At 44.2% G+C, this 11,685-nt stretch overlaps 1 protein-coding gene across 8 annotated transcripts in view; it reads right to left on the bottom strand.

Annotated features, from left to right (window-relative positions):
* GABPA (GA binding protein transcription factor subunit alpha) overlaps positions 1-11,264 on the bottom strand; it is a 113,484-nt gene extending 102,220 nt beyond the window's left edge. For 2 of the 8 annotated variants that reach the window (XM_078783873.1, XM_078783875.1), the window contains exons 1-4: positions 11,023-11,249; positions 10,389-10,437; positions 5,766-5,886; positions 5,467-5,551 (exon numbers count right to left, since the gene is read on the bottom strand). In XM_078783873.1, the coding sequence (XP_078639999.1) occupies positions 5,467-5,551; positions 5,766-5,886; positions 10,389-10,432 (250 nt within the window). In that variant the 5' untranslated portion in view covers positions 10,433-10,437; positions 11,023-11,249. Of the gene's footprint in view, positions 1-5,466; positions 5,552-5,765; positions 5,887-10,388; positions 10,438-11,022 lie in introns of all 8 variants that reach the window. The other 6 variants (XM_078783871.1, XM_078783874.1, XM_078783877.1 and 3 more) reach the window with 6 other exon arrangements.
* Between the last annotated feature and the right edge of the window lie 421 nt (positions 11,265-11,685).

Genomic DNA, 11,685 nt, shown 5'->3' with positions numbered 1-11,685 from the left:
CAGCAGAAGCAGCATGTCCAGAGTAGAGTGACCTGGTCTGAAACCAAATTGATGATCAGAGATCAAGCCATTGGAGAAGAGGAAATATTTCATATCAGAAGCAATGATGGATTCCATGACTTTGCTGATAATTGGGAGAAGGCTGATTGGTCTGTAGTTGCTAGGATCTGTTTTTGCACCTTTTTTGTGCAAAGCGGTGATGTTGGCTGATTTCCAAGCAGATGGCAGTTGACCTTGAGCAAAAGAGAGGGTGAAGAGAACAGAGAGAGGGTGAGATAGAGCAGCAGAGCAGGATTTTAGGACCCGTGGGCTGATGCCGTCGGGTCCAGTTGCAGAATCAGAGTCGAGGGTTGACAGAAACTTTTCCACCTTGTCAGGAGGAAAGGACACGGAGTCCAGGAGCAGCAGGGTACGACTGGGTATGGTGGGTACAGAGAGGGATGGGTTTGGGACACAAGATTTAGAGGCAAACACAGAGTTGAGGCATTCAGCTTTTTCACGTGCGGAGTCAGCTGTGTAGCCGTTTGAGGTAAGGGAGGGGATGGAGGGGGAACAAACACCAGAAACGGATTTGACCAGACGCCACCAGGATTTGGAAGAGGGAGACAGATAAGAGAGTTCGGTCTTGAGAACGGAGAGATATTGTTTCCTGGCTCTCCTGAGGGTGGACACACACTTGTTTCGGGCTTTGTGAAAGGAAATGAGATTTCCTTCCGTTGGATTTGCTTTCCAGGAGACGAAGGCAAGTTGTTTTTGGGCAACAGCCTCACCACAAGATTCCGTGTACCATGGATGGGAGGAAGGGTATGACAACTGAAGACGAGATGGGATAAATCTGTGCATGAGAGAGAGCAATTTACTTTGGAAGAATTCCCAGGATGAGTTGATGTCAGAGGTGGTAGAGATGGGAGACCAGTCCAGATGATTGATGGCTGCTTGAAGACCGTGCCAGTTGGCCTGAGTGAAATGCCAGACTCGTCGACGCTGAGCAGGCTCCCTGAGGATGGTCAGAGAGATGTCCACTTTAACAAGGACATGATCAGATGTTCCGATCGGAGCAGAAGAAGAGCAGCAGACATTTTCAGGGAAGTTAGTCATAACCAAGTCCAGAAGAGAAGATGTTCCGTTGACTGAGATCCGGGTCGGGAAATTGACAGATTGTGTCAGTCCCAGTGAGTCGCAGAAGTCCTTTGCTGAGGAGCCATGGCTGGTGAGAGAGGTACCCACACCCAGCCAACTGGCATGATGACAGTTGAAATCACCACATATGAGGAAGAGAGAGTTGGGATGAGTAGATAGAAGTTGGTCCATATCATCAGACAGCGAGATGTAGATGGAGTCATCACTGTTTGGTGGACGGTACAACACACATATGAACAAGAGGTGGGAGCGAAGGGGAAGCCGTAGCCAGAGGTATTCCTGGGGGTGAGGTGGAGAGAGTGCAGTGCAGGGCGAGTGAGGAAGAGAGTTTTTGATAAAGATAGCAACCCCGCCTCCAGGACGAGGCTCAGGTCTATCATACCGGAGGAGGGAGTAGCCCGGGAGAGATACTATGGAATCAGAGACGCATCATAAAGGAGGAAAGTTTCTGTTAAGCAGATCACGTCTGGTTTGACAGAAGCAACCTGTATGGAGAGATCGGTTAAGTTTGAACAAAGGCCCCGGATGTTTGAGGTCCATACCGTTAATGAAGAGGAAGGGGGAGCATCAGATACAGAACAGGGGGGAGGAGGGGTAGGGTAAGATGTGGAAGAGGTGGAAGAGGTAGGGAGAGCTGTTGAAGGTGTGTCAGAGATTTCAGAATAGCTCGGAGAAAGGGAAGGATGGGGCGGACAAAAGGTTTGATGGTGATTGGGTGAGCCACAATGAGGTGTTATTTGAGGAGGGGGAAGAGCGAGGCAGAAGGTTGGGGGAGATGGAGGTGAGAGTTTGAAGGGGGAAGAAGCGGGGAGGACGCTTTGAGGAGGGGGAGTGAGCGGGGGGAAATTGAGAAGCAATGAGGGTGGGGAGATTTGAAGGGGAGGGGTGAGGGGGGAGTTTGGGAGGGAAGGGACAAGGGGAGGGATTTGAAAGGGATGGGATATGGGGGAGATTTGGAGGGGAGGGGTGAGGCAGGAGTCTAGGAGGGGAGGGGCGAGGGGGCGTCTTGGCGGGGAGGGGTGAGGGGGTAGTTTAGGAGGGAGGGGGCAAGGGGGGAGATTTGAAAGGGATGGGTGATGGGGAAGATTTGGAGGGGAGGGGTGATGGGGAAGATTTGGAGGGGAGGGGTTATGGGGAAGATTTGGAGGGGAGGGGTGAGATTGGATTTTTGAAAGTGTACGATTTATGGGAAACGAACATTTATTGCAAAATGAGTTTCTTGTGACCTTCGAGTTAAAAATACGTTTAAGGACGCTGGATGGAGGATGGAGTGCAGGAGAGTTTAGGGAATGTAGAACAAAGGCTCTATAGGAGATGGATATTTTTTTTGGGATGAATTGATTTGGTGAGCAAGTCGAAAGCAGCCTTTTAAAGAAGAAGAAGAAAAAGGTGTTTGCGTCCCATTAGTTGTTGGATGTTAAGGATCTCACCGTGTCTTCCACAAAGAGAAGGCGAGCTATCGCCTGCACTCTGAACAAGTTGTGGCCTGGCATGCTCTTCTCCTCTGCCGTTATACACGTCCTCCTCGGCATCTTTTTCCAGAAGAGCCCTGTCTCGTCACAGTTGAAGATTTGCTGGGGGATGTATCCTTCGGCTTCTATCAGTTCGGCAAAAGTTATCATAAAATCTTCAGCTGCCTTCACATCCGAGCTTGCTGCCTCACCATGCCTGACGACGGAGTGAATGCCGGTCCTCTTCTTAAAATTATCAAACCATCCCCGACTGGCTTTGAATGACTCTTCCGATGCCTCGTCCGTTGATGTTCCCGCCGTCTGCTGCACCAAATCCCTGTAAATGTCTCGTGCCTTTTCATAGATGATGCTCTCGGTCACGGTATCTCCTGCGACCTGCTTCTCCGTCAACCACACAAACAACAACTTCTCCATCTCTTCATGGACAGAGGTCCGGAGCTTTGAAATAATCTTAACGCCTTTGGCTGGCGTTATAGCCTTTATCGACTCCTTCTGCTTCAAAATCGTACATATCGTAGAAGTACTACGATCGTACTGCCTCGCCAAGTCGACAACACGCACACCTCGCTCATGTTTTTCGACGATTACGTGTTTTATATCCAAGCTCGCTCGCTCGTAACTCAGATCTCGGCTCGCATCACAAAGCAAAAAATCGACCGAGCGACGGCTCGTATCTCGGAAAACTCGTAAGTTGGTGCACTCGTAAGTCAAGGTTTCACTGTGTGTGTGTGTGTGTGTGTGTGTGTGTGTGTGTGTGTGTGTGTGTGTGTATATATATATATATATATATATATATATATATATATATATATATATATATATATATATATATATATATATATAATGATATATATATATATATATATATATATATATATATATATATATATATATATATGTATGTATGTATGTATGTATGTATGTATGTATGTAATATGTATGTATGTATGTATGTATATATATACACAGTCATCCCTCGCTATATCACGCTTCACTTTTCGTGGCTTCGGTACATCGCGGGTTTTTCTCGCTAGTATATGTAAAATTATATATCGGATTTTTCAGTTCAGGACGATCATCGAGGAAGGGGGTTATAAGCCTGAACAAGTTTTTAATATGGATGAGACAGCCTTATTTTGGAAACGGATGCCGTCTCGCACTTTCATCATGATCGAGGAAGCCAGAGCCCCTGGATTTAAGGCCCACAAAGATCGGGTGACTTTAGTAATGTGTGGGAATGCTGCGGGCTTTATGATAAAGCCTGGTCTTATTTATAAGTCCAAAAACCCAAGGGTCCTCAAAAACAAAAATAAGAACCTGCTGCCAGTGTATTGGATGCACAACCAGAAGTCCTGGATTACGAAACTCCTCACATCGGATTGGTTCCACCAGTGCTTCATTCCCGAGGTCAAGCTTTATCTCGCAGAAAAAGGACTCGAGTTCAAAGTGCTGTTGCTCATGGATAATGCAGGAGGTCACGCGCTCGACCTGTCGTATGATGGTGTACAAATACAGTTCTTACCGCCAAACACCACATCGCTGATACAGCCCATGGATCAAGGCGTCATTCGCGCATTTAAGGCACTTTATACGTGAAACACCCTGCAGCACCTGGTCGAGGCTATGGAGTCGGACGAAAACTTCTCGCTGAAGGCGTACTGGCGTGAGTACACCATTGCAACGTGTCTGCAAAATATTCAGATGGCCATAAAGGAGATGAAGACAGAAACTTTGAATGCCTGCTGGAAAAAATTGTGGCCAGAAGTAGTCCACGATTACGTGTACAAGGGTTTCTCTCCTGACGAAGTCCACCACTCTGCAGTAGATAAGGCAGTGAAGCTGGCAAAATTACTAGGAGGAGATGGCTTCAACGATATGACTCCCGATGATGTTGAGGAACTGCTCGAGACCCACTCAGATCCGTTAACGGACGAAGACCTGGCGGAGATGACGAAGCCAGCAAGTGAGGAAGAAGAAGAGGAAGAAGAGGGTCCAGGGGATGAAGAAGAAGAAGGCCTATCACTGGAACGCCTCGCAACCCTAGTGAGAATGGCAAAATAACTTAAGGAAAGGGCTGAAGAATGGGACCCCCAGATGATTCGTTCGTTGAAGTTCAGAAATGTAATCGACGGAGGCATTGAAGTCTATAAAAACCTCCTCGCCCAGAAGAAAAGGCAGCGCCAGCAACTGCCCATCACTATGTTCCTCACCCGAAAAAAGAAAGAAGACACGCCTACGTCTTCAGCACGAAAAGAAGTTCCGGATGACGACGAAGATACTGCACCACCTGACGAGGCGCCTGCTGAAGTGGCACCTTCAGAAGAGCTGTAATGCTCTTCTTTGCTGTGCAGTACAGTAAAAACTATTATTGATATACTTACCCAGTATCTGTTACAGTATTTTCAAATATACTGTACAGCTATATATACACGTACAAATATTTTTCTAATACGTAAGGATGGGTCTCAAAAGTGTGTTTAAGAGTGTAGAAAGGGTTTATAAGAGTGTGGGAAAGGTTTATAAGAGTATGGGAAGGGTTTTTAAAGGCTTAAAATATATAAAAATAATAAAATAAATATATCGTTTCTACTTCGCGGATTTTCACCTATCACGGGGGGTTCTGGAACGTAACCCCCGCGATAAACGAGGGATGACTGTATATATATATATATATATATATATATATATATATATATATATATATATATATATATATATATATATATACATACATACACATCTGCAAAACAACTACCTGAGCATCTACACACCCCTTTTTACAACTGTGTAAAATACCATGAGTCTGTGTTGTTCTGTGCAACATCATACACCTCTTTTTTTTTATCACAATTACCTGCTTTTGAGTTCACCTCTACAGATAGATGAACTACACCATCTGTACGTACTCCTTGTTCAAGCAGACTGCGGCTTGGGGTGAGCTGATTGGGAGGAAGGGTGGGGGAGGAGAGGCAGGGAGTTGGAAAAAACAGGGTGTACACAGAGGTGACACAAAAGAATTTTTTTTGGTGAATGGCGAGACAATGGCTAAAATCATAAAATAGCAAGGAAGTGGTTTATTTTAATAAGAAAGGATTGGTGATCAAGTATAAGAGCGAGCATGACCTGAAAAACAAAATGAAAAAGAATGACAACCTGCACGCCTTGCAGTTGGATTGTGTGACCAGCAAGGCTGCACTGCAACCTTGGCTCCAAAAGGGCACGGAGGTGTCCAATCGGTTCCGAAATTTCCATCGTTTGGGTCACGTAAGCCAAGCTGGCACAAAAAAGTAGACAAGGGTAGGGAGGAGGCTGGGAAGTGAACACAGGCAAGCCATAAAAAGGGAAGGGTAAATGATAAAGAGCAGCTCAGTTGATGGAAAGATGTGCTGCAGACCTTTGAAAAGTAATTCACAACGATATAAAGTTTATCTCAAAAAAATGATAAAAACCCTGACAAGAGGTGGACGAGTATTAAATGGTTTTGTAAAAATATTTATCCACAAAAAGAATGCTGTTCCAAAGCTATTGATCTCATCATAACTATGAGGTGGATGTGATGGTCTCCCAATTATTTAAAACAAGCATGCAAGACGAACAATCAGCATGCTCTCAATCATCAGCAAGGTCATAGAATCCATAATCGCTTCTGATATTAAATCCTTCCTCTTCTCCAAAGGCTTGATCTCTGATCATAAATTTGGATTCCGACCAGGTCATTCCACTATGGACATTGGACATGCTGCTTCTGTTGTCTCAACAATGGACGCCAAACAGGAAATCAGAGCTGTCTCACTTGACACATCACGTGCCTTCGATACGGTCTGGCACCACACCATGGTCGCCAAACTCTCCTCCTATGGTATCTATGGAAATCTCCACGCATGGCTTGCGGACTTCTTCTCCGGTAGCAGTCAACGTGTGGCCCTGAATGGAATTCTCCAATCTCCCCTTCCTGTTCAGGCTGGAGTTCCTCAAGGTAGTGTTCTGCGCCCTGTGCCTTTTTTGGTCTTCATCAATGATCTCTGACTCTCTGGAAAATCCTCTCAATCTCTTTGCTGATGACTCCACTCTCTGCCGCTCCATATCTCAACCCTCAGATTGGCAGGCAGCAGCCTCTTCGCTCTCTGCAGACCTGGACAAAATCACAAACTGGTCAAACAAGTGGAACATGTCTTCCAATCCTGACAAATCTCACACTTTCACGATGTCTCTCCGAAAAGACCGTCTGGAAAACCCTCTCATCTACTTTCTGAACAATCCTCTTGAAGAAGTTCCCTCACTCAAGCTTTTGGGCCTCACTATCAGCCACGATATTTCCTGGGAAATCCACATTTCCAAGCTGGCGTCCAAAGCCAGTCCCCGACTGGGCATCCTCTGTCGTGAAAAGTCCTTCCTTGGCACCTCTGAGCTACTCACCACAAACAAAGCTTTCATCCGCAGCTTGATGGAATACTGCTCTACCCTCTGGGCTGGTGCTCCTGCCTCACACCTAGCTTGGCGTCAAGCTGTAGAAACCAACGCTTTCAGGATGATTGGTATCTCCCGTGATGAAGCCGATTCTGAGGGCCTTTCTCTCTCTCACCGCAAGCAGGTTGGAGGTCTTTTTGTCTTCTACAGACTCCTCTCTGGCCTAGGTCCCCCAGCTCTGTCTGTGCTGTGTCCCCAAATATTCCTGCAGGACGCACAAGAACTGCCAGCAACCCTCTTGTGAAACTGCCAAAATCAAGACTCTCTGCTCACCTTCACTCTTTCATTCCTCTTTTTTCCTGCCTCTGGAATAAACTCCCACACTCTCTTCAATCCCACTCCGCCCTCCAGGTATTTAAAACAGCTGTTCACCACCATCTTTTATCTTCCCCCATCCAAAACCTTGATCTTTTCTACCCCCGTTAATGCACCCCAGATCCACCTCTTTCAACCTCCGACTTCATTCCTGAAATTCCTCGTAGTGTCAATTTGTTTTATACCCCTTCTCTCCACCTCTCCCAACTCCCCCCAAGCCCTCTCCCTTCCACAGATCTCCCGATGTCACTGTTCTCTACTGTTGTGCGTGTGTGCTTACCTCTCTCTCCCCATCTTGTCTCTCCCTCCCTTTATTGTTTTATGTGTCCGTTTATGTTTTTGTGTTTTATGTGCTCATGTGTGTTTAATGTGCTAGCTGTTACGCGAACCTCGATCTTGCATGCAAAAAAAAATAAAAAGACGAACAAAAATCATGGCGGAAATTATATTTGGGTGACACAAGTCACATGACCCGCAATCCACTGTTGTATCATGTGATTGCGCAAACAACATACTTCCCCCTCTTCCCTAAAGGTTAAACATTACATTCTCTGGAATAAGGGGCTCAGTGACAATTAACAAAAATATGATCAATTATGTTACTGAACTAAAGTGTTGGAAACTGTTCAAAGTTTCTATCAAATCAACTTAAACTTCATTTCACGCAGTTTCTCATAAAGTCAGATAAGTGAGTACCTTGGAGGACGTCGATTACATCTAGGACTTCGAGGTGGTTGTCTGGTCAGGTCTGGATGAGGAGTAGGTGTATCAGGCAGGTTAACGGTATCAAAGTTTCCATCTGAATTTTAATGGGGTTGACCAGCCTGGCAGAGCCTAACACATCGTCGGGAATTTCAAGGGGAACAATCTTCAACCAAAAAAGTATTTGAAACAATGCGTTGTGACTGTGATAGGGACTATGTCAATTTGTGCATACAAATTGGTCACTTAGTTTTGACCCATTCACCTTGCTTAAAGGAAGAGTGTCTGCATACTCTTTTACCCGTTGCTGCTTTTCTTGCATAGCACTTGTTAATCCTTTGTTAGCTACTGATGTCTGAATTGGTTTCAAAGCTTCCAGCGGATATTGAAGTTTTAGGCCTATCAACTCAATTCCTCACTGTCCTTGTGCTGATATCACACCTCCCAACCCCCAGGAGTACCTTTGTCTGAGACTTCCCATCTTCTCCCACCTCGTTTGTCTGTGTTGTACCATCCTCTTAACAGCGACTCCTCCATCGATATCTCTCTCTCAGACAATATGGACCAACTTTAAACCACTCATCCAAGCTCACTGTTCCTCACACGTGATGCTTTCAACTGTCACCGTGCAAACTGACAGAGTGCTGGTACCTCTCTCACTAGCCACAGCACTTTTATAAAATACTTCTGTGACTCTGTGGTACTGATTCAAAGTGTAAACTTTCCCACCCGAATGTCTGTCGATGACAAATCCTCCCTTCTGGATTTGGTGATGACCATCTTCACCGCCAATGTCTCATACTCTTCCACTGCTTCAATTGGTTCATCTGATCATGTGCATGTGAAAGGCAACATCTCTAAAGCCATTCTCAGACAACAGCCTCATCACACGACCTGCCTTGTCAGAATCGAGTTCTTATCATGTGACGATGCAAACAACATTGCCTGCATACAAAAATTGGAGGTGAGTGTGAATGCTTTGGTGGAGAAGAGTTTGAATGCTTCCACTATGCCGACTGCATTTTGGTTTCTGGAATGACAAAAGGCATCCAGGTTTCATCCACAAGAAGAAAGGCATCCAGGACATGATGGTGTTCACAAATGATGGTGTCCTGCCCACTCGTTGCCTTACTGATAACTATGTTGTGAGACCTGGAGAATTGTGTGGCTTTTTGGTCGTCTCTGTGCATTTGCATACACATCATGCAGACCTTTGATAATGTGAGATTGATGTGCAAAATCATATACGCAGTAAGCATTTGATAAGCCCGTGGCCATGGCAATTTCTTCCATCGTTATCCTGCAATTGCTGATCACCAATTCTTCCACATGCCAAATGTTGGAAGGTGAACGGCTGGTTGAGGGTCATCGAGAATGAGACTCATTCCATGCCTTTAATGCCCCTCTTTGAACTTCCGGACCCAACTCAAAACATTTTTACCTGCGACATGTTGCAGATCTACAAGACCTTCGCGTTGCTGTTGGGAGGTGGGCGGGGTCGATTTTTGCAATGTGCACCCATTGGTCGGACAGCTGCCAAACCAAACTCACATGTCGTTCGACTCCACCCACCATAGTACAAGACGAAATGACGGAAATCAAGCATTAAATTATGTTACCAAGCATTACGTTACGCAAGTTACGGAAAAAAAAATAGTGTTAAGTAATTTTTGGACGATCCCACATTGAAATTAAACAATCTGTGACTGTGTGACGAATCAGCACATTCTGATATGACCTTGGAGAGGCTGACATGGATAAGAGGTGTCCAGTTAATCTTTTAATAGCCCATTAAATGTATGTTTTCCAATTGCACTGTTCAACTTTTAAGAGTGCTTTAAATGTGAATTTACCAATCGGCTCGGTATGGATTTTGTCGCAGATTAGGACCACAGTGTGGTCATTCTTGTTATCTCTTGACACGCGAGTTGACTCTCCACACAATGCAAACAGCTGCTGATGAATTATATCGGTGTTTGCCAAATCAGATGGAAAAAAAAAAAAGACGATTAACCATTACCCGTGCAAGCTGAACACGGTATACTTTGTGTTGCTCCGAATACCACTGTTTCCTAGGGTTTCTGTGCAAGCACACCATGCATTCTGGGTGGATTATGTCATTTCAAAAGTCACGTATTAGGATCATGAGCCAAGTGCTCAAAAGCAAATGCAAAACAGAAGAACCTGAAGCCAACAACACAACACAACACAACACACCACAAGACCAACACATTCAATTCCTGATGGTGATTATTTTGTAAACTTGAACACAAAACAATAGTCAGCACTCACCTATCAGTACAAGCACGCTTCGCTCCATCTTCTTGCTTTGCCATTGCCTCTGCAAGTAACAATATAACAAGACTCAGCCACGAGCACCTCGGAGCTTTCAAAAAGACATCCGGGATAAAGTTGTGGAAAGGGACAGATCAGGGGATTGTATAAAAATATTTCAAAGGCCTTGAATATCCCTTGGAGCACAGTCAAGACGATCATTAAGAAGTGGAAGGTGTATGGTACCACCAAGTCCAATAACCTGCCTAGATCAGGCTGTCCCTCCAAACTCAATGACCAAAAAAGGAGGAGACTGATCATAGAGGCCACCAAGAGGCCAATGGCAACTTTGAAAGAGCTACAGTTGTGGCCAAAAATATTAGCACCCTTGCACTTTTTTCAAATAACTCAATTTTTTCGAAAAATAAGTTGAAATTGACAAAATTATTTCATCTCCGCTCCGTAGAATGTCCGCTTCAATCTACAACTTGCCGAGTATAGTTTGGAATATTGATTGAAACACGAAAAGTGAAAGTCCAAGTACCACGTACGAACGACGAACATATGATTATGTTATGAGCACAAAAGCAAAAACAAAAGTATCAATATAAACCGCAATTGAATATCTGAAGTAACAAACGAAAATACATACCGAATCACCAGGGGAATTTCTTCCTCAGAATTTACAAGCTAAGCCGTATGAAATTAACCTTTCAACTTGTTAGATGCTGCATTGGGGTCTACATACAAAAGCACTTGCCAATATGGCATGGGAAAATACATGGACGGAATTTCCAAACACAAACCTCAAAGACAGTGAGTCAGTGAGTCAGTGAGCCGTGAGGTGAGGTTAAAAAAAAACAAACTAACGTCATATCCGGAAAGTTAAAAGTAGTTATTTTGAGAGATAAAATAACTAATTATACCAAACAATGGCAAAGTTACAAACAATATAATACTTATAAGTTGAAAGTGAAACAGCCAGAATAATTTCGCGGACATTCTACAAAAGCAATAACAAAACTCTACCACCAACTTTCCTATCATGGCCATATAAAAGTGCACAAAACAATTACACAGAAAGAAAAAACAATTACAATTCACAGTCACCCTTCAGATATAAGAAATCAGTGAAGTACTTAATTGTATTAAAACTGTCAAGATAAAATACCGTAAAGGCTATTCTTGATTTATTGATTAATCAATTCATCGATTAATTATTTAATTATTCGATTAATGAATTATTTAATTAATTTTCCCCTTTCTCTTCTGGGCAATATCTCAGGCACCTTTTGAGCTTGGAAAGTGATTTTTG

This window comes from Myxine glutinosa, chromosome 8 (genome assembly GCF_964187855.1).
Source record: "Myxine glutinosa chromosome 8, kmMyxGlut1.1, whole genome shotgun sequence".
NCBI lineage: Eukaryota > Metazoa > Chordata > Myxini > Myxiniformes > Myxinidae > Myxine > Myxine glutinosa.
Note: the sequence above shows the minus strand (reverse complement) of the source record. Positions and strands in the feature narration are given on the sequence as shown.